Source organism: Antedon mediterranea, chromosome 10, assembly GCF_964355755.1.
Source record: "Antedon mediterranea chromosome 10, ecAntMedi1.1, whole genome shotgun sequence".
In the NCBI taxonomy this organism is placed as follows: Eukaryota; Metazoa; Echinodermata; class Crinoidea; order Comatulida; family Antedonidae; genus Antedon; species Antedon mediterranea.
The window spans coordinates 21,811,272-21,835,181 of record NC_092679.1 but is presented as its reverse complement, the minus strand read 5'-3'; the positions used below and the strand labels follow the sequence as shown (position 1 = coordinate 21,835,181).

Genomic DNA, 23,910 nt, shown 5'->3' with positions numbered 1-23,910 from the left:
TGTTTTATACTTTATTCAATTAATAATACTGGATATGCACTGTATCATTTTAAAGTTGTAATGTACTGTAGTGTAAATATGCTTGTCAATACAAGAAAAGCTATGGTAACACTTGGATGACAAGAGAAAGAAAATTTCAACCAGTACCGTACTGGTTGAAATTTAACTAGACATAACTTCTTTGTGAACCAAGATCAATAAACATTGTTCTTACCTCATCAGTGGTCGCATCAGCTTTACGCTGTAACTCCTCCAGCTCTGACCTCATCGCGTTATCTTCGTCCATTGCCATTATTAATGAAAGGGTGGAATATTAGGAGCACCGATAAGAAAACACTAAGTACAATCAGCTACAGTAAATCTATTTGGCTCCAATAGCCTGCCAACAGAAAAATATATATTAGAAATCAATAATAAAATGAAATCAAAGGCATAACTAAAGCTCTTTCTACACTATCAAACTAGTTTGAAAAACAGTGTGATGTGTCCAAATATGGTAGTGATACGCCCAAATATATGTGTGAAGTGATATGACATCATCATGTCCATATACTGTATGGGCACATCACATTTTTTTGTCAGATAAAGTTTGATAGTGTATACAGAGGTTAAAGCATGGTTCTGCAGTTTGAAAAATAATTTTATTTAGCCTGCAAAAGAAATAAAATTATAATATATTTATTTTTAAAGTTAATGTACAAAATATGACAGCTTGTTTGTATAGACAAATTTAACCATTATCGATACTTTCCCTCATGTTTTATCCTTTTTAAGATTTTATTTGTGTTAACATGATTTTGTTGAAATAAACACTTTTTTAATCAGTGGGGGAATAGTTGAAATTAGTAAGTAAAATCCCTATTCTTTTGTAAAAAAAAAATTATTCGAAAAATAAAAGCTGTCATGTTTCATACAGTATTATCAGATGGTTGAAATTTATGTTTATGTTTTTATTCAACATCAAATTTTAAAAGTTTTACTTGAAAAATAATCAAAACTACTATATAAGGCCTACTGTATTATTGTGGCAAATTAGTCGCATCTGCAATGAATTTGTGAATTTCAATCTGATTTCCTTCACAGTTGAATATTGATTTCAATTGATCACAGATAATCAATCGAAAACAAATTGCGAGAAATTATGGTAGACTCGCATGGCTAATCTTATAAGATGAGTTAGAATCATTCATTCATGGACCAATTATTGATCTTAAAGTACAGTATGCCTGAGTGCCTAAGTACTGCACAGTAGTTCTCTACTGACTGTATTGTACAAATGAAATCATGTACATGTTTATTGTTTTAAAACTTTCTTTACAGTACACAATTTTAATATATAAAATTTGAATTTCAAAAATGGAAAAATTCTTGAGAAAATCTTAGTTTCTTCAATCTGTCTAGATCAATCAAGAAGCACTACTATACAAATCATTATCCTCAAAAGGACTTTACTCTTTACTGTGTACAGTATATTATAACTGAGTATCGTCTAATCTAAGCTCTTTTATTCAAACACAAGACGTTCTTTGGTAAATCAAAATGTTATGAAAATCCAAGTACCCACCACCCTGGGACTTATACTCAATCATATATACCTAGTACAGTAATTTTATAGTTTAGGGTACTCATACAGTACACTACAGTAGTAAAGTTACATAATTACAGTATTACTATTACATTACAGCATTTTTATTGACAAAATATATTGAAATGCAATGTGTATTTCACCAATAAATGCATTAAAAATCGGACGCATTACAGTTTTGAATCCTTTTTTTAATAGATATTATCATTATCTTTTTTTGGAAACATTGAACATGGATTGGAGTGGTCCTAGGCTAGGCCTAAGTCTATAGGCTACAGTATGTGAAATTCGCGAACAGAACAGTGTGCGGGAAATAGAAATAGGCATAGTACAGTAGGGCCTGTCTAAAACTAAAATCATCCATTTGTGGGATTTATAATTATGTGTTACTTTTTATGTGACTGTCTGATCCTACGATATCCACGATAAATTTTATCCTAGGCCTGGCCCCTGTTAACATTTGGATTCGACATACAAGCAGGTGGTTAAAGTTTTTTAATCAAAACACTGTAATACTAATAGCAGGCCTACCTAGCCTAGGCTAGGCCTAGATTTGGAGGACAGGTGGTTTCTCGAGGAGTAGGTGTGTACGTACAGGTCACGTAAAAAATAAACTGTCACTCACTGCTGCAGCAGTCCAGTAGCACAGTCAGTCAGCCGGCCTAGCATACTCCTCCGAAAAGTAAAATAACCAAAAGCAAAGAAATTAATTTCGATGCTAGGCTGTACACAAACATAACTAATGTATCTATATAAATAAATCTAAGATGTAGGACTTACCTTAATCAGATATGGTCGATAAAATCTTAATGTCTATTTATGTTTTTAGTTGAGCGCACCTTCGTTTAGTTTCGCTCTTTTTCTTTCGATCAGACGTTTTCCGCTCGGCTGCACACTTACAGCAGACGACCAATCAATCTACTTCCGCCCTGTTTTGATAATAGACTTTTTTTCCAGACTATCTCTAAAAATCCTAAATACTGTACAGTAAATCAAAACTAGGCCAATATTTTTCTTGTAGTCTTCCTATTCAGTGACATTGGATATTAAAATGACAATTTTTTAAAGTATTTAATCTAATTGTTGTGTTTCTAAATAATAATTTGTATTCATTGATTCTTTATCAACCATGATTTTACTCACTATACTAAACAGTAGACTAGTGGCCTATTATTAGTTTTAGTGGTTTTTTTTTTACTTCTACTTAACTGTTGGCCTTTTTGATTTCCTGTTTCCGCTCCTAATAAATAATAAATAAATTAGGCCTCCGCTACCTGCCAATCATTTATTGGCAATCCCACTTTGAAGTTGTGTACTATATTTAATCCTAAAAAATGGATTTAAAATTAAAAAATATTGTCAACTGTATTGTACTGTACTGTAGGACCATGAAGCGGATGGATTTAGCAGGCTACAACATAATACAACAAACTAACCTTTGACCACACTCTAAACTTGAAAAAGCCAGTGAATGAAAAAGCTAAGGCGACGAGCATGCGGGGAATGTTTTGCTAATAATAATTAATAATAATCACATTATTTAATAGGCCCTAGTATGTTTTTATTATTTAGTTAATGCTTCCCATAATAAATGCGCTACATACTGGCCAAATATATTTTGTAATCTCTTCAATTGTTAAATCGTGTCGTTAGTATACTAGCTAGCTTGCTACATACACTGTACTGTGTATGTTTTGTTACTGTCTACTGTACTGTAGTAGAATTAGCTTAGCTGAATAGCTAGAGAAGAGTAGTACTAGAGGGCTAGGTACAGGCCTAGCCTAGGAGTATTACTATACTATATCTAGCACTAGGCTGGTCTGTTCAGCAGAGTGAAACTAGAGAATTAGCCTAGTATTAGCAAGTAGTAATCTGCAACTTTAATAGTAATATTCTAACTTCTCTCTTCTATTCTATTTTCAGTAACCTAACAGTAGTTACTAGTATTGTATAAAGTAGGCCTAGTTGTAATGTTTTTTATACATTTAGATGGCCAAATAAATATCTGTTAAGTATAGAAGCTAACATGTGTCATCCTCATTTGTACTATTTTTAAACACCAACAGTTTCTCCATGAAGATACACATTAGAAATTGAGTTAAATACCAAAACTTGAAATTATGGATAAACCTGATCAAGATAATGGCAAGGATCCTCAACCATCTAAACTCTTTTGCGAAGTCTGCTCCTTGGATTATCCAACTGAAATGCAGTTTTTTGACCATCAATGGTCTGCACTTCATCACAATCAGATGGAGAAAAAATACCCAAGGTTAGATACAATGCTAATAATACTCGGTCTATTTCCTGCCTAGCTTATTTGGATAAACCGAAAATAGCCCTTTCTCCTCGAAGAGCGAAATATTACTCGAATAGCTTAATATAGATATTTTAATTCATCATGCTGGTACTGTTATAAATTCTTGTTAATAATAATAAATTATGTTCTCTAATAGGTTTTTACATCATTGTCGACTTTGCAATTTTGAATCCTGCAACATTGGTGAATACTTAAAACATTTGATTGGTCAACAGCACAAAGATGTTTTAGAGCGACGCAAAGAAAAAGCACTCGCTGCAAAATTAGAGGCGGATAAATTAGCAAAGCAAGAAGCAGCAGCAAAGAAAGAAGCTGAAAGAAGGGAGTTAAGAAGGACGGAAAGGTATGGTGACACTAGTCAGGGAAAGCATTCAGCGTTGTAGCATAGCCAATTTTGGCAACAAAACACTTGCTACGCATTTTTAAAAAGATTTACTAAAAAACGCAATATAAAACTACTGTATGCTTCAAATTCAGATTGATCAGCAGTTATGTGATTAAAATATTCCTTGCTAGGTTTCTGCATAGAAAACATTTTCTGCAGTTGCCTTCTTTTTTTTTACTGTATTCATTTAATTTATTACAGTCATTGTGTATCATCATGGTCATTGTACAGTAACAGTAAACAGTTTTCTTTCACTATAGCGTTCATCAACTTACTGAACATTTGTTAGAAAAGTAAACTGTGGTACATGGAATTGTCATTACATAATACAGTATTAATAAACATACTGTACGTCTTTATATTTCTATAGAATGAATAGAGTCTCTCAAGGAAGGCATGCTAGAAATTATTTTGGAAGACAACATGATCAGTTTAGAAGAAATAATTGGTTTAATCCACATTATAAATACAATGGACCACTATTTAAGTCTCAAATGAAGCATGGAGATAATTTCTATAGTTATCAACAGTGGAGAAACCAGAAAAATATGAATTACCCTAGATATAATTATCAAAGAAACTATGATCAAAATCACTTTGCTCAGGACATTTATACACCAGAAAGTGCTTACCATTTTGGAAAAATGTCAAATGTACCACCTACCAAACATGTACAAAGAACCAAAACTACTGCCACTGAGGTTTCATTCTCTGTCTCATCGACGAAATATGAGAAGGATGCTGTGACCACAAAAAAGTCGGACAAAAATCCTTCTAAAAACAGTCAACCAAAATTAATGGATTCTAACAACAGAAAAGAGGACACATCAAAGAATACTACAAAAACCTTGATATCAAAAAGAAGTTCCAGTTTTGCAAACCCAGATTGTTCTAGGATTAAACATGGACAATCCGACACCTCTACCTCAAGTGCCATTTGCAGCACTATTAAAAATTCTAAGATAATTGATACACCAAATAAACAGGATGTTGCTTCAAGAATGTTAGATACCTCTAGTTATCAGTGTAGACATGCTGATCAGCCTAAACCAGATCAGAGAACTGCTGTTGATCAGCATAAACCAGGTCAGAGAACTGCTGTTGATCAGCTTAGACCTAGTCAGAAAACTGCTGTTGGTCAGCATAAACCAGGCCAGAGAACTGCTGTTGATCAGCATAAGCCAGGTCAGAAAACTGCTGTTGACGAGTATAAACCAGGCCAGAGAACTGCTGTTGGTCAGCATAAGCCAGGCCAGAAAGCTGATGATTGGCCTGAACCTAGTCAGAGCACTGATGTTGAACAACATAAACAAAGTCCAAGAACTGACGGCAATCAACGTATACCAGATCATAGTACTAATCAACATAAAGAAGGTCAGAGAAATGATGTTGATAAATCTGATGATCTAAAAGAAGATGAGGAAAATAAGGCTGATAAAAGATCCTCATCCAAACCTATTTCAAAGTCATTAAAGCCAAATGTTGGAGCTTCTCGCAGTAGACTTCATGTTGGCATACGAAATCAGATTGACAATACTGAAAATCCTCTGCAGCAGAAGTTAATCCAGATATTGAGTTCATCAAAATCAAAACACATGCAAGAAACTGAAATTGCAAAATTGAAGATAAGTTCAGGGTTGCAGAAAAGATTACGAAAGCGGTATGAATTGCCACTAAGATCTTCTGATGGACAAATAGATGATGACATGCAAAATATTCTATTTAATTTAAGAGACTGCAATATGACAGACATGGCTGGAGATCCAGAGCTGATGGCACAGTTACTAGCATTTGGAATAAAAGGCCAAACAACCTCACTTGCTTGTTCTGAAGATTTTTCTGGTTCTGTTCAGACCACATCTTCATCTTGCACAAATACTGTTGTAAAACAGGAACCTGTTGAAGATGATAGAAGCAAAAATGCTCACATGTTGACTAGTGTATCAAGAAAAAGTAGAAGAGATGATTTGTCTTGTGTTACCTCTTCATCTGTTACTAATGCTGATGTTATAGGACAGAGAACTGTTAAAATATTAAATGATAAGAACAGAACTCAGAAGTCAACAAGTATTTCAAAAAAGGACCACAGAACTGATTCTTCTTGTCCACCTGCTGTTACCTCCTTGCCTAGGACAAATACTGATGTTGTTATTAAAGAGGAACCTGTCGATATAGTAGATGATGATAACTTAACTGCTCAGAAGTTAAAATGTGTTTCAAGAAAAGGTCACAGAACTGAATTTTCTTGCCCTCCTCATGTTTCCTCTTCACTTATGACTGAAATATTAAATAAGAACACTAATACTCAAAAGTTAGCAAGTGTTTCAAGAAAGGACCACAGAACTGATTCTTCTTGTCCACCTGCTGTTACCCCCTTGCCTAAGACAAGTACTGATGTCTTTATAAAAGAGAAACCTGTTGATATAGTAGATAATAACCCAACTGCTCAAATGGTAACAGGTGTTTCAAGAAAAGGTAACAGAACTGATTCTTCTTGTCCACCTGCTGTTACCTCCTTGCCTAGGACAAGTACTGACATTGTTATAAAAGAGGAACCTGTCGATATAGTAGATGATGATAACCCAACTGCTCAGATGTTAACATGTGTTTCAAGAAAGGATCACAGAACTCAATTTTCTGGTCCGCCTCGTGGTATCTCTTCAACTGTGACTAACACTAATGTTGAAAGACAGAGACTTATTGAAATATTAAATAAGAAGAGAGGTCAGAAGTCAACTAGTGTTTCAATAAAGGATCACAAAATTGATTCTTCTTGTCCACCTGCTGTTACATCCTTGACTAAGACAAGTAATGTCATTATAAAAGCGGAACCTGTTGATATAGTAGATAATAACATAACTTCTCGGGTGGTAACAGTTTTTTCAAGAAAGAATCAGAGAGCTGATTCTTCTTGTCCACTTGCTTGTACCTCTTTGCCTAAGACTAGTACTGACGTCGTAATAAAAGAGGAACCTGTTGATATAGTAGATGATAACCCAACTGCTCAGAGGGTAACAAGTGTGTCAAGAAAGGATCAGAGAGCTGATTCTTTATTCCCACCTGCTGTTACCTCCTCGGCTAAGAAAAGTACTGATGTCATTATAAATGAGGAACCTGTTGATATAGTAGATGATGACAACCCAACTGCTCAGATGTTAACATGTGTTTCAAGAAAAGGTCAACAAGCTGATTTTTCTTGTCCACCTCTGGCTACATCTTCAACTATCACAAGTAATAATGTTGATAAAAATGAGAAATCTGTTGAAATATTAAATGATGATAACATGAATGCTCGTATGTTAACAAGTGTGTCAAAAAAAGATCACAGAGCTTGTCCACCTCCTACTACTACATCTTCAACTATCACAAGTACTGATGATGATATAATTATAGAAGAGGAACCGGTTGAAATATTAGATGATGAAAGTGCTCCGGTTATTAGTGTCTCTGGAGAAGTTGACATGAATGATGTTTCAGAGAGTAGTAACTCAATTAAAAATTCAGTCAATGATGGTAGAATTGGAATTTGTAAAAAAAAGTCGTCATTAATGAAAAAGAATCTAGAAACCCTCCTTGACATCTCTGTTAGAGAAGAGTCATTACATCAAGAGTTGAAGGGAGTGGAGGAAAGTATTCAAGACATGGAAGATATTATTCAGTCAAAGATGATAGTTCTGAATCAGTTTAAAACTTCTAAGCAAAAGGTAAGGAACATCAACATCTTCACTTCTTTATACATGTTTCTGTCAAGCTTTCTTAATTTGGATCATTAAGTGTTTTGGTCTACCAACTGGTTGCTCTCTTGTTTATGCTATGGTTTTTTAATTATCCAGTAATCTAACTATTACTATGCCACCTAATAGTCTTTGTTCTATTAGCTTTTTCTAGTTTCATTCATTTATTTTTTCATTCAGAAGTAAAATTAGTTACGTTTACTGCTGTAAACTGAATCTTAAATATACGTTTTGTCTGCCTTCTTGTGGGCATATGTGAAGAGGTTTTTTTTCTTTTGGTAGTTGGAGGAGGACCTCAAAGCCCTCAGAGTTCAACGTATGGACATTTTAGAAGGTAAGTCATTCAAAATTCTATTTTCTATGGAAGGAAAACATTTTTTTAACAATTTCAGAAGAACATATCAGAGTATTGCTTACTATTTCATAGTATTGGGAATAAAAGTATTTTGAAAGAAAAGAGATTCTAAGTGATAAATTTTTTTGTAACTGAATAAAAACAACTTTAAATAAATATTGCTTTACTTCTATCATAGGGTCAAGACAGGGTAAAGAAGAACCCAGCAATAATAGACAGAAAAACAAAGTTGTAGCAAGTCCTCAACAAGACCAAGAGGTTGACACAACCTGTAAAGACCTGCCTGCACAAAAAGTAGATAATGGACAGTCAAGTACTGACACAACCGGAAGCAATCCTGCATATCCTCCTGCTATTGTCTTGACAACTGATGCCAAAAATGTTGATATGCAGACAGTTGCATCGCTAATTTCTAACCCCAACATTTTTCAGGCTATTCAGTGGCAGTTTAACCAATTAAATAAAGTGCCAACTAATCCGGATAATGAGGCATTAATTGTTACGTTTCCTCAGAAGGATATTTTATCAGAACATGAAAAAGAACAGAATTCCGTTGAGGGAAATGTAATGGATTCTACACCTGTAGAAGAAAACAAAACTGGGATACAGAAAAAGAGGCTAAAAAAGAAATGTACTGAAAACATTGAAGATCCATCGCCTCAGAGGGATAATTTATCAGAAAAAGAACAGAATTCTGTTGATGAAAATGCAATGGATTCTACACCTGTAGAAGAAGACAAAACTAAAACTAGCATACAGAAAACAAAACTCAAAAGGAAATGTACTGAAGACAATGAGGAACCATTAGTGAGGCGGCAATCAAAACGGTTAAGACAACAAGTTGTATCAAAAGAAGGCATAGAAGAAGCTCTTGGAGATAGTTCCAAAGATCTTTCGAAAAAGAAAAATACAGATAAAGTTCTCTTCAGAGGGAAGAAGGATCAACCAAAAGATTCTTTCATACTTTCTTCATCAGAGTCTGATAAGGATCCAAATGAGCTTAAGAAAACTCCATGCAAACAACAACTAAACAGAAAAGAAGAAACATCTTCTAATTCTAATACAAAATCAAAAGAAGTATTGGAAGATAGTAAAGAGAAGAGCCATAAAAAGAAAAATACAGATAAAATTAGCAAAAGGTCTAGAAAAAGAGATAAGCGGAAAGAATCAAGAAATCTTTCACAAAAGGTTGATGACATTCATAAGGAAGTGGAACTTAAAAGAAATTCATTCAAACAGACTGCTAACTCAGAACCAAAGAAAAATGGAAACAATAAATCTCAAAATGAACCATTAGAAGAAATGCAATTAGCAGATTCTGATGTTCAAACCAATTCCAGTGAAAATCTTTGGTAAGAAGATAAACTTCTTATTCAAGCACTGTAATTGTTTTCATTCATTCAGTAAAAAGCGACCTCTGGTTCATTTTATAATACAAATTTAAGTTCATTTTCAGACATGCAAAAATTTCTTTTCTTAAATGATTTAGCTAAATATAAATTATATATAATGCAAACTATTTGTAACAACAATTTTTATATGGAGGTGTACGATTATTGACATAAATGATGTAATACCAATGTACATAAGTCCTATGCCATAAAAAAATTAACAATCCCTAGTAACAGTGAGATATGAAAACAAATGAATAAAAAGTTAAAAAAGTTTATACAATATTTGATTTTTAATGTGTATGATGAATATTATATGTATTAAACTGTGAGACATTTATTATTGTAAAGTGCTGAACCAGAGGAGGTTGAAGCAGGATGTTATGATAAGGAAACAATGAGATTTATTCAATGCGAAGAAAAATTGCTCAGTATGAAGATTGCCAATGGTGTGTTGTATTGTACTTGTAAAGACAATATCATAAGAGCCTACAACATACAGGCAAGTGATAATAAGTAATAAGAAGGCCTAAAATTGTGTAATAATGCCCAACCGACCCGAAATGTTATCATTCATTCATTCATCAGTGGAAAATTACTTCCATATTGTCATTTGCATATAAATATACATTGAACTCTTGTTTTTAATCTGAGATTACATGTATGTACAAGTTTCCTATAGTGCCCTCACTATTTTTTTATATTTTGTTCAGTAATAAGTTTTAAGCAGAGCTACATCATTACTTATGTCATAAACACAAACTTAGATTATATAAATAAATGTTGAGTGACCCTGTGTTTTTTATACTGTGCTTCGGCAACATATTGTTGTGTTTTTTACCTTTTTCTTCTCTGCCTTATCCTATTGGATAAATTTTTGATGTGTGGGCCACTTTTTGTCAAACTAGTTTGACAGTCGAGTGTAGACAAAGTACTGTACTTTTTCCATCTTTTGGGGTAACAGGAGCGGATCTAGGGGTTTGCGCATGATGTGCACATGCTCCCTATTTTGACAGCCATAATTAAATTGTCGATGTCAGATGGTGGAGCAAAACTGGGTTTGCGTTTGTGCCAATCTTTAATGACGCCCTTGTTATGTCACAGTTTTACCTTTTCTGTTTTCAGACTGGAAATCTGGAAGCCAGATATGTTGGCAGTTCAGAAATACTCTGTATAGAAGTTTTTGAGGAGAAACTCTTTGTTAGTTACGCCGAACTACAGCTTGCCGAATTTAATTTGAAAGTGAGTCTGTATTCTGCTCCTATTCTGCTTAAAAACATTTTTTATTTTAAATTTCATTTTAAAGGCCAGTGGCCATATTCACCAGTAGTAGTAAGTTATTGCTTAAGTGAGATATTTCCCTTAAATATTGAGTATTTCACTTAAAGATGTATTGTCCCTTTGACTAATTCCAAAAAAATAAAAGATTTCGAAAAAAGGTGGGTCATTTTGAAGTATCATAATAGTTATTAACTATCACCAAAAAATTTTCGAAAAAAAAAATAATTAACTGAAATACAGACGTTTTTTTGTTTAAAAAATGACTTTGACTTCCAGTCAAAGTTTTCAATCAAAACATATCCCATAATGAAACGCGCTTGTTTGGCTACTCTGTATGCATAATCATAAAACTTCCTCATGATCTGTGTGAAAATACCTTCTTAACCGTGACGAGTTGTAAACAATCCTAATTTAGCATATACATAATGCATACTCATGGTTTGAAATCTTTGTTTACTTTCGCTCGTGACGACTTTCCAGATGAAATGTAATCAAACTAATTTACCTGTTAATTACGTAAACTTGTTGTTTTTGGCTCAAATTTTCGACTTAAAGTGAATAACTTTAATATTACTTTGATATGGCCACTTTAAATTTAGAATATTTTGACCTTCATTTTTTTGTGTTTCAAGGGACAATACATCTTTAACTTAATAAATATTTAAGTATTTTCCTTAAATTGTATTTACTTAGATAAGAGATTTTTGTTAGTGTTTCCCTTAGCCTAAGTGTGGATGTTGAATACATCCACTGGTTCCCACTTGCATGCAACATTTGGGTTTTTAGGTTTACGGATTAGTTTCTTGTGGATATGTATACTAGAAACAAATTGAAAGACTTTAAGATTTGCATACAGTAAATCTGTAAATGTGTTAACTTTTTTCTAAAGACACACGAACGTGAACAAGATTTCTACTGCTCAAGTGACGTTTTGTGCATGCATTATAATGGGAATGCACTTTACATAGGAATGAGAAGTGGCATTGTCGCAGTAGTTAATTCAGATGTAAGTATTTTTGTCACAATTAAAGTATACCTAAGTTATTAAAAATTATAAGCAACTTTCGCATTGAAAATTGCAGAACAAGCATAGTGAAATAATGGAAGTTTTTAAAAAGATAGGGAGTTCAGTGATTTTTCTATTTTTGGTTGGTAACTATTATAATTAACTTGTCTGCAAAAACAGGGGCCCTATGAGTTTTACAAATGTACAGACCCTTTTCACACTAAATATTAATCTAGGTTTGAAAAGTAATAACTTGTAATAATATTTATGTTTTAAAAAGAGTCTTAAAATAAAACAAATGCACCATACATCAACAATTTTCTTTTTACTCTTTAGAAGCGTAACCTGAATATAAAGTATGAAGACCCATCTTCAATAAAGTACATAACATCCGCAAAAAGACAAAATACTAACGTTTTGATTATTGTCAGTGGCACCATTTTTATCATTAAAGAGACTACAGGAGAGGTAGTTGTGATCCTCAAGTCGGATATCAAAACTAAAGTTATTGATATTAATGTAAGTAATGTATTTTATTACAATTAATATAAGTTTTGGTCATGTGTTTTAATATCACATACAGAAGAGCGCTAGAAATATTGACATGACATGACCTTTTGGAGAATAACATGTAGTTTAAAAGTGTAACATCTAATTGCACAGCGCCGTGAGAAATGATAGGATATACAGATTGTAAATATTAGTTTTAGTTAATAGAGTTTCAACATTTCATTCTGGTATATTATGTTTTTTTATAGGTCCTTGGAGCTAAGTTATACACAGCCAGTAAATCAGGGATAATTTATGTACACAGCATAGATGTAAGTCATTTATGTTACAGTACAGTATGTATTCTGTCAAATTTGCCACTGTTGGCCTAATAAATATTATGAATAAACCTGCTTGATTGCAATTAACACTATGTTTGGATGTATTTCAATATGTAGTGCCCTCTATGATTCGGCCTGATTTTTCAAATTCATATCTGAGTTGGGGTGACATTCTACTTTATTTAAACAAGTATTGTCCCCCAAAAAACATGAACAATAAAGATCACTTCTGCAGAAAAAAAACCCCAAACACTTTCACTTATAAAAAGTCAAAACAAACCAAAAACCCAGCCAATTTGACTATTGTTTGCTTTAAATTACAGTTTTTCATGTAAAAAGTTTTTTTGATCCATTTTTTGGCCAAAGTGAATGAACTAATATGGAACATCAAAATGTACAGTTTCTTAATATTTTTGTTGAATTAAATTTTTCAATTTTATATTTTAACAGACCGGTAACAGATTGCAAAGTATTTGTGTTGATTCATATTTTTCACAAGTACAAATTGTTGGCCAGTCAATAATCTCTTTTAATAATTTGAAGAGTGTCATCAAGGTGTCGAGTGGCAGGGTAAAATAACTCTTCTATTTATTTTAGCTTAAATTTTGGAGTTTTACAAAAAAATACACCTAAACATGGTAGTGATATGGCCAAATATGGTAGTGATATGACATCACCATGCCCATATATATGCCTATATATTTTTCTCAGAAAGTTTGATATGGTTATCCTTGGCAATATGCCTAAAAATTAATAACAAAATAAAAAGCCTAATTTTCTGAAACTGAAAAAATTTTTAACGTGTGAAATACATCCTAAGTCAACTTATTTGTTAAAGTTCTTTATTGTTTTTATTTTATTTTAGAACTTGCAAATTAAAAAGGAATTTTCTATTCGTGGAGAACGTCTACAAACGGCGCTGGTTCATAACCAAACGGTTGGTATTTTACTAGCAAAGATACAGCCCCAGAATGGGTACCCCTCCTCTCATCACACCCTCAAATATCATCTGCAACATCATAATAATTATTATCATAATAATAGTAATATCACTCTAATACGTGCTCATAGAAATGTTATATGTTTAATTTAAAAATCAATCGTTTTTCCGGTTTTGTTCAAATTAGATGATTCTTGGTGGCAGGGAAGGTATAATGTGTTTTTATGAACCAGTTATTCATTTTATTCGTGGACCTGATGTAAAATGCAGGGTAAGGTTCCTTTAATATAATTATAATCTTACCCCTTAGGCCCTATGGCAGCAGATTCTATAAAAACTAGAAAGGCACTCAGATAGCGCAAACCTCTGCCTATGTATAAAAAAATTGAATCACATGTTCCCATATTGTATAATTCTTATGAAAATTGGGCAATAACTTTTTGAGTAATCCTGCTAACTAACAAATATAGAAAGAAATAAACACACCCGATTGACCTTATAACACCCGATTGACCTTATAACACCCGATTGACCTTATAACCAGGGGAGGATCCAGCATTATAGATTAGGAGGTGGGGGGGGGGGGGACCTAAATATTTCATAATGATATTAAATGATCTTTCAGGTTGCAGAAAAATAAATATAGTTATTTAGTTTTAAAAGACATGGCTATTTTTGCTTGTTTATCCCCCGTCTAAATCCAACCTGATAACCTCTTGCCATTCTTGCCATAATAGTGCGTACTATTGCGTGCCATGTGACCCACAATCGTCCAATCAAATGACAGGAATTTATTACACCTATTGCCTGACAATTTTTCCATTTTAATTACCGATAGTGGAGGAATTGTGGGATGTTAATGCGTCCTCATAGACTGTTTCACCATTTTGAGAACCACTGCAAAGACACAACTCACGATTTTAAATGCAATTGGAACAGATGTCATTTAGTTTTAAAAACTACTAAATCACTAAGAAAGGTTAGTGGTTTACTATACAGATATCTCCTGCTTAAGCTCTGTCTACACTATCAAATTTATGGGACAAAAAATGTAATGTGATGTGGCTATATATGGGCGCGATGATGTCAAATCACTACCATATTTGGGCACATCACACTATTTTGTAACATAAAGTTTGATAGTGTAGACAGAGCATTAATCTGTTGTCTATGTACACAGCTCCCTATATAATGTCGATATGTGAAAGTTATGTATGGAAAACAAAACTAGGGAAAATATAAAATTTAATTAATTATTGTTTCTATCACATGTTTTATTTTTACCATTACAGCACATAAAGATGCATTTGAAAGGGTCCAAGAAGGTGAACGTTTTTTATCTGAATAAGCTTTAAGATATATATATATATATCCAGACACAAGCAATAAACCAGCATGGTAAATAGGCCTACAGTACAGTAGCCTAGCACATGGATTGTTTTCCAGTTTTGTTGAAAATGAGCATCACCTTTCCTTTCAATCTTATAACATTCCTGGCTATTTGTCTTTCATTTAGTAACTGGTTTTTTTTTATTTATCTGTGTAATTAATTTGATGTTTAAATTATAGTGCTGGCCATTCAAACAATGGAATAAAAAATTGTGATATATCAGTTAAAGCTCTGTCCACACTATCAAACTTTATGTGACATGACAAAAAAATGTGATGTGAACATATATGGACATGATGATGTCATACAGTACAATATTTGGGCATATCACTACCATATTTGGGCACATCACACTAGTTTGATAGTGTAGACAGAGCTTAATATTGGAAATAGTGATGCTATTGTAGTAATGAGATATTTGAATCAGTATTAAGGAGCTTTTGATTTGCCTATTGGTCGTAGACAAGACGTAGAATGAGTTTAATCTGTGTAGAAGAATCAGGTAACGTCCCTGCATGCGCACAATGATCTAACAAGGTCATAGGTCATTGCAAATTAAAAGCTCTATGTGAAGGTCTAACATTTAGTACTGTATTAAAATAGTTATTGTAGTGTAAGCTGGGTGTGTGTCAGAGACAATTCCAGTCCAAAGTATTTTAAATTTACCTTGAGGGTAAAAATGAAGGGTTACAAAATATCAGGGTACATTAATGATGTGCCAGTCACATTTTGCAGAGGATGGATTCAAATTGAATTCATCTTGAGGGTAAAACATTGTTGCAGTTTATGTAGGGTTCAATTTATGAGGGAGTATTCTTTCATTGTTATAATGAATAATAAATGTATATTGAGAGTATGTATGAGGTACCATATGTGCTTTTTTTAGGCAGAGGTACTAAAAATTAATGGTAATTTATTATTTTTTGTATGTAACATAAAAAGGCTTGAAGTGTGTATGATTAGATGTCCTTAATAGGAGGCTGTACCCTGAAATATATTGCTGTTTATTTCACTGGAAAATGTACCTTAATAGAGGTGTCACCTAAATAGAGGTGGCCCGAAGGAGGTTTGTCACTGTCAATATTTTATTTTTAAAAATAACAAAAACAAAAAACTTAAATAATTATATTATTTTTTAATTTAATTTTTGTAACATTTTGATCAAATGTAATAAAATATACATATTTTTTGTTTAAGAAAAAAAATTATTTCATTAATTTAACTATTATTAATTTAACTATTATGTAACTGCCAATTAACTAGTATTGTGTTTTTTCCATGGATTACTCCATGGTTTTTTCTGAAAGGGTTTTGCAATATAAGTTTTCTAAAATAATTATTTTCCTTCAATAGTGTACAGTAAAATAACTGTTAAATTAAGAATGTAAGTAGAAAATATGAGATAGTAAAAAAGTCACCCAAACCAAGATTTGAACTTCTGCTCTTCTGCATGTAGATGCTTTAACATTAGACCACTTGCACTTTCATAGTACAGTATGTTCTAGCAAGGCAATCTAACTACAGAAGACTGAGCTCACCTTGCCAAGAGAGAAACTCATAACATTCCTTTGATCTTACTGTATGTCTGGCTGCGACAAATACCAACAGTAGTGTACTAAGTACGTATTCCACGCAGCACGCTGCGTCTGTTAAGGGGCATGGAACTGATCATGTCGCAGCCACAGGTAAACTCTTTGATCTCCAGAGCTCAGTATCCTGTTGTTAGATTGCCTTGGTTCTAGTGTGACACCATTATAGCAACTAATTTTTTTTCAAGAATTAGTTATTACTTTTATTTTAGTTTATTCGAACTCAACACAAGTATTAATTTTATTATTAATTATTATTCACCATTTAGCTATAAAATACAGTTCTATTTGATTTTTTCATAAAAAAATTTTTACTACGAAGAATTTGTAATTACTATATAAATTTGGGCAAATTATGGACCAACGTAAATACAACTACGCGAAATTATGATTTGGCCTAAAATAATGGGAAAACCCCGGCAATAATTATGGACAAATTAACGATCTTCAACACAAAAAGCCCTGCTTCCGGGGTTTTACTCAATCACACAAGCATCAAAACACATCATGGTAACCTTTCATTTTTAATGGTGCGGTTTTAAGTTGAAAAATCATTCTGGTCACACGCTAAGAATTATGTGCGCATGTGCAGAATGATGGTTTTTCGTTTAAAAAACTACTTTAATTTGCTATGGAAATTTGTTGCCAAGAGAGACTACTAAAATTATAACGAGTCAAGAACTCCGGATGCGCAAATATTACTCTGCTATATTGATTGGAAATGTTCATCTTGTTTGTAGTAATAATTTATTAGAAATGATAGATCGTCATTACATCAGAAGAAGCTGTCCGATCAGGACAGCGAAACTGTCAAGGTTAGTTTATATACCAATTGTTGGTTTGAAAAAAAAAAACATTTCTAATAAACTGTGTTATACTATAACTTGGTTCCAACTGTATTTAAATGGTTTATTTTATCCCAATTAACAACCACCACTCAATCAAAATATCTTCGTGATTTATATTAATGTTTTTTAATAATGTCTCGTCATGATGCACTTTCTTCTGTTGGTTTAAATCCCTCGTATTCTATCTTCTTTTTGTAGTCTTCAAAATCTCTTTTCCTATAAAAATATTTTACCTGAAAAATAAGTATAAATTAAATGGATAAAATTCTTATGTATCCAAAAAAAACAAATAAAATGCAATTATATTCGGCATAGAGGTAACAAAACATGTTATATTTATGTACCTCAATGTACTACAGTATTAGCCATGCATTTAATTAAACCATTTCATAAATAAAGTATCTCAAAATATTGATTCAATAATACATTTTACATTATTATAAAAAAAGGAAAATTAAATATGTTTAGCATTCATACCCATGTTTTTGAGCAGCTAGATTCAAATGCTATTTTGAGTTCTTTGCATTTATCCTGTTCATCCTTGTTCTTGTCTAAGCAATTAAAAAACAGGTCTCTGTTATTCCAGCACTTCTTCCGCTGACCAGCATCTGGGAAGCTATTATTCTTATCTTCTTTTGACATTTCTATAAAAAAAACAGCATTCTATGACTCATGAGCCTTTTTAATCACAGCCTCTATTACTAGCTTAGACTCTACTAGTTATATTAGGCCTCTAGAGTACTACACTACTACTAGTCTACTACTAGCCTATAATATTAATAGGCCTGGGCCTAGGCTACTTTATCTAGCATGCGTTAACATTACGAAACCTGTACCCATCCATCATGTATTGTAGGTAGGCTTAGAACCGGATCCCCTGTCTGTATTTATACTGTAGTAGTAGGCTAGGCCTACCTAGGCCTAACCTCCATATCATGATACCGTACCAACCCAGCCAGGAAGGTACTGGTCTAATTCTAGTAGTACTAGTAGTAGGCCTAGCTAGCTAGTAGGATACTTAGGAAGTTAGGGCTAGCTAGTAGTAGTAATAATACTACTAGTTAGGCTTATAATATGTCCTAGGCTATTTCGACCTACTATTTTACTAGCCCAGAGTCTGTTCTGCTTGGTCTTCCTAGTTAGGCCCTGCTCTCTTTCCTCAAAGAAATAGGTTTACGGTTTATTAAAGAAGGCTACTAAAACTAAGGCTAGGCTAGCTGCTTTGCTTAATTAACATGTGTGTCAAGTTTATTTTATACTGACAATATAGAGGGCAGCATATTATAAGTCTCTAATATCGGACGGGGTTTTCCCAATACACACAGAATACAACGTACAATCTTATCATTTTGTATTGCCTTAACATTTTTTATTGATTCCCAACTGCACACTTGGTTAATGATGATTTACAAAAAAGACTACTTTTAATATTGATAGCAATTCCTAGATCTGAAAAAGTACAATATTACCTGTATATGACTACATTTTAAAATTAAAAAAAAAATCACATAGTAGCGAGGAGTAAAGAATGGTTCAGAATTTACTACAAAATTCGGGCGCTAAATAAATCAAATCATGGTACAGAATCTGGGCTTAAATTTGGGCATGGGATTACATTTGATTATAGGTTTATATCCGATTCAATACTAACAGTAATTGGAAGAGAGCTTAATATTTGATTTGGAATTAATACAATTGTTACGGATCTATACTGTTTATCTAGTGTAACTAAATTGTATACTACTGTTCTGCTTCAGCCAACTGTATTATGTAAATACAGTTTTAAATTGCTCTGGGAAAACCGGGGGAAAACCCCATGTAAATTTTCTTCTTCATTTAGCGTATCCGATTCGGAAACCATTGTACTCAACAGGAAATATGAAAGTACTTTAAGTCAATTATAAAATCTCTGTTAATAGAAAATCTGTTAAGCACTGATGTTTCAATTAATAGTTAATTGACGTTTAAGCTTCAACCGAATACGCTAATTTTTGTGTGTTCTGGAAAATCCCATATATTTCTGTTCTTTAACAAATTACACGATTGATTGATTTATTACACCTACAGATTGTATCACTATTTTATGTTTTAATATTACAGTATACAGAAATCTCCCCCACCATCCCCCCCCCCCGCCCCCCTGTCACTAAATGTGAAAAGCTATTATACAGAATATTCAGCCTTATAATTGGGTAATCTATAACTTATAAATGTTTTAATAAAATATTTTTCAACCTACAGAAAAAAGAGACAGCAGTTCGAATTTATGGAAATTAAAAAATATATATATATAATGTACCAATCATAAACAATGTCTTTAAAGAATAACCAAATTACAAAATTAATATTGAACAATTTTCATAACAAGTGTAAATTCATTTGAAAGGGTCTATTAGGGAATTCGAACAAGGTTCTCATTGAATATAATATCGGCACTGTTCTACTGGCTCAGCTGAATTTGATATCAAAAACTTAACACTTAATATTGTTCTGATACATTTTTATATGATAGATTTCTCATCAATATCACATACACTGGCATTTATGTAGTGTGAATTCATATTTGATTTGAGGGACAAGAAATGTACCATTTATGTACAATAAAATTACGTTTAACGTCGTCATTTGAGACAACTAAGGTACCATAAATTTACCTCCGATTTGACTGGCAATTATTCAAATGTACTGATACCTTTTTGTCAATGGAATACAGGGAAGAGTGAGGTCATTAAAAATATCAGCTGATAAATACTGTTTCAAATTATATTTATCTCATTTTTTATCTAAAAATACTTTCAATTGACATTCAAATATAGAAGAACTCGTATTGAGGGGACACCTATCAGACACAATTCCTGAATAGAGGTTGATTGTACTGTAGTGTTAAAACATAAATTGTTTGTTTTCATAGGAAAGTGCCCCTTTAACAGCGGTGTCTCCTGAATAGAAGTGGCCCAAAGGTTCTATTATTACCTGCCAGTCAATTGTTATTACATGCCTTAATATATCTACTGTACCTCTAAAATCCCATAGTGGTACATATATGTACCACCAGAACTATCACTACCACGAACATTCATCCACTGTACCTATCAGAATGTACCATTAATGTTCTCAGAACATACTGCTAATTGTGATACTACATACACCACAGCCACACCTCTGTCACAAATGGTACGTTCCAGTTACTTTGAAGTACTGTACCAGCTGTCCTAATACCTTTTTTATGTCATACTACTTATTCGTTTCTTTCCAGTTTCTGTTGAGTCATGCGCCCTCAATCGTTAGCATGGGTACTGCACATACATAATTTATATTAGATGATTATTTACATCTAAAATTGAAATTGATTTTATTCTGTATCAGCATCCTTAAGAATCTTGCACTCTGATGAAAAATTTCAGATCAAATTCCACAACAATAACAATATTCCACACCTGTGCAGGGGTTAGCAGAGCATGAATTGTGTGCATGCCACACGTATAGAATTTCAGAATAAAACATACTCAATTGCACCCCAATACAACTCAATTCTGCAATGGTATAGCACCAAATGTAGGCATCTACCGCAGCCACAACTTCAAGCGAAGAGCGTCAACGCCATTTAGGTAGTAACGAAACAAACGTTTATCACGCACAAATCCTAGGTTCTCGTATAACCGTAGTGCAGGCTTGTTTGTAATTTCGGTTTCTAGCACAACCTAGAAAAGTGTAATAAAACACGTTTTAATAAATCAGTCTCTCAAATCATGCTAGTTTTAAGCTCTGTCAAACACACACTATCAAACTTTAATTAACAAAATGTGATGTGCCCATATATGGACATGATGACATCATATCACTACCATATTTGAGCATCACAATTTTTTGTTTTAAATAGTTTGATAGTGTAGACAGAGCTTTACGTACTGTACACATTTTCTGTTTTAAAGACCAAATAAATTGTCACCCCAAAAAAACATTTCTATCACAAGAATACAAAATCCTTTTTTGTCCCCTAACATCTTTGGTGTGAAAACACCTTTCATATGAATTTGAATAAACTGTGTAGGTGAATAGTATGGTTTACTGTATACTAATATCATATGTGTGGGTGAGATTATTATTATATGATTATTTATACTACTGTATTTGTAATTAATCAACTTACCTCGTCACATTTATTTCTTATCATTGTCCGTATAGCTTTAATAACTAAATTAGATCCTGTAAAAATAATATAATAATTATTACTTTCATAAACTAAAACTTAAGATTTTTTTTCAACAATATTTTTCCGATGGTGGTCCATCCAGTCATGGACCTATAAATGGTCCATGATCCAGCCGAAGCTGATCATTAGGGACCCTCACAAAAATACAATATGACACGACATACTGTAAACATGCAACATTTAAAAACTTCATAATAAAATAAATAGAACTTCAAAAGATATTATATAGATAGGTATATTAATATATTATCACACAAGATTAATCTTAATTTAAAATAACAATTAGCATAAATTAAAATATTTTCAATACCTATTTTCCTTTTCCTGTAGGCTTGATCTACAGCCAGCATAGCAATGTATCCCCTTCTTGCCAATTTTTTGTGATTGTCCAGTTTACATACAATAGCTCCTACACAGGTACTTTCATGCATTGCCTAAAATTTCAAAAATTATATAATGAAGTTATCAACATAATTGAGATTCACTTTTTGTATAACAAAGTTGACCATTATAGTCATCAAAATATATATTGATCATTGTCTATTTGACGGGAAATTATCCCCTTAATAGGGTGTCTTCTTCTGTATTGGTGCCTTAGTACAACTTAAATTTGAAAATTTCATACACCATTTAAAACGAGTTAATTTTACGTTTTTCTCCACCAAGCCAGAGTGTGTAAGCAAGTGTGTAAGCTTAGCTCTCTCCTTGCCAAGATAGGAAATCGTAACAGTCCTAAATGATCTTATGTCTTGCTGCGACAAAAAACAACAGCACTGTACTATGAACATATTCTACGCGGCATGCTTTGTCTGTTAAGGGGAGTGGTACTGATCATGTCGCAGCCACAGATAAATCCTTTGATCTCCGGAGCTCAGCATCCTGTTGTTAGACTGGCTTGGTGCAAGCACCCCATTCAAGGAACCTGAAAGAACTATATTATATGTATGCATTAATATTTTTATTATTGGTATAATATACACTTACCAAAAAACATAGATTTGGCCAATTGTGAATGAAATAGCGATATGTATAGATGGAATAGGGTTCAGACAAATCTTTGGTGATCAAGGCCATTATCGATTGGATTTGTTTTTCCGATTCATACGCAATCAATTTTACGGGATCTTCACCGTCTTCTCCCGGAATAGAATCAATATCTCCGTCTATCGCAGGAATAAGCGAGGCAACCGAGAACGGCTCATTTATATTTTCAGGTAGCTCATATTCGGAATCAAACGTCGATTCCATTTCATGGTTAAATTGTTCAATTTCTGCGTTATTAAAAGTTTGTTGATCAAGCACTAGGTGTTGCTCAAGACATTCTTGCGTAACACCCGATGCTGACGAAAGCATACCACACTCATCCTCAGCTGCCATTGGTTCACTATGTGAATTCTTAAGTGCATCTATATGTAAACTTTCTATGTGATCATGATTATGAGATGGCGATATATTCATACCATTCAAATTTAATTTTTCTTTTAATATTGCTGCAATGTCCACTTCATTATTTAAAATCGGTTCAGATTTCATATGGCACGATCCATCACAATCCATACCATGTGAATTTTGATGATTTTTAGGAATTTCTCGAATCGAGAATTCCCGATGGGACCTATCATTAGGCCCATTTCTACAGTCGTTTATTGAACAAGTCCTCGATTCTAGGCCCATGTTATCATCTGTACGCGCCACGCTCTCCTCGCCATCGCCTCCGCTCCGCACACAAGGAGAATCGGCTTGGATGATCTCTTGTTGGGCCTTGGCCATGATAGATTAAATAAACCTAAACCTATATACGATGTTATAAAACCAGTTGGTAATACCACCTAGCATTTATATTTATTTCAGACAATCGTACTGTTAGCTTTTCTACAATAATATTTCTTAAACCAATTTTCTCGTGATCGTAACAACAGCTTCCATCTTGAATTTTCTTGAAACAGCCAAAATGTGATACTAACTGCGCAAGCGCGAGCTTTTGCCAAAAGTGTGTCGGTGGTGGACGACGACGTGTGTAGCCGTCCTTCAATTTTTATATTA

The 23,910-nt window shown here is 33.1% G+C and overlaps 4 protein-coding genes across 5 annotated transcripts in view; 1 reads left to right on the top strand and 3 right to left on the bottom strand.

Moving 5' to 3' along the window:
- The window catches only part of LOC140059770 (synaptosomal-associated protein 25-like), a 67,232-nt gene extending 64,766 nt beyond the window's left edge, over positions 1-2,466 (bottom strand). For both annotated transcript variants that reach the window (XM_072105666.1, XM_072105667.1), the window contains exons 1-2: positions 2,366-2,466; positions 215-379 (exon numbers count right to left, since the gene is read on the bottom strand). In XM_072105666.1, the coding sequence (XP_071961767.1) occupies positions 215-292 (78 nt within the window). In that variant the 5' untranslated portion in view covers positions 293-379; positions 2,366-2,466. The remainder of the gene's footprint in view (positions 1-214; positions 380-2,365) is intronic.
- Positions 2,467-3,705: 1,239 nt separating this feature from the next.
- LOC140061320 (uncharacterized) lies at positions 3,706-16,898 on the top strand. Its single transcript, XM_072107830.1, has 15 exons — positions 3,706-3,857; positions 4,042-4,248; positions 4,661-7,994; positions 8,307-8,358; positions 8,558-9,731; positions 10,122-10,272; positions 10,896-11,012; positions 11,941-12,057; positions 12,394-12,576; positions 12,816-12,878; positions 13,338-13,457; positions 13,753-13,824; positions 14,015-14,098; positions 14,666-14,806; positions 15,120-16,898. Exons 1-15 carry the CDS (start codon positions 3,706-3,708, stop codon positions 15,180-15,182), a joined length of 6,030 nt encoding a protein of 2,009 aa, XP_071963931.1. The 3' UTR covers positions 15,183-16,898.
- Positions 16,899-17,536: 638 nt separating this feature from the next.
- Positions 17,537-18,885, bottom strand: LOC140061183 (cytochrome c oxidase assembly factor 6 homolog). Its single transcript, XM_072107673.1, has 3 exons — positions 18,753-18,885; positions 18,132-18,298; positions 17,537-17,887 (listed from the first exon to the last, which is right to left on the bottom strand). Exons 2-3 carry the CDS (start codon positions 18,294-18,296, stop codon positions 17,795-17,797), a joined length of 258 nt encoding a protein of 85 aa, XP_071963774.1. The 5' UTR covers positions 18,297-18,298; positions 18,753-18,885; the 3' UTR covers positions 17,537-17,794.
- Positions 18,886-19,820: 935 nt separating this feature from the next.
- LOC140060158 (uncharacterized) lies at positions 19,821-23,794 on the bottom strand. The gene is made up of 4 exons (XM_072106252.1): positions 22,852-23,794; positions 22,178-22,301; positions 21,805-21,860; positions 19,821-21,355 (listed from the first exon to the last, which is right to left on the bottom strand). The coding sequence occupies exons 1-4, from the start codon at positions 23,635-23,637 to the stop codon at positions 21,218-21,220; spliced, it is 1,104 nt and encodes a 367-aa protein (XP_071962353.1). The 5' UTR covers positions 23,638-23,794; the 3' UTR covers positions 19,821-21,217.
- Positions 23,795-23,910: the final 116 nt, after the last annotated feature.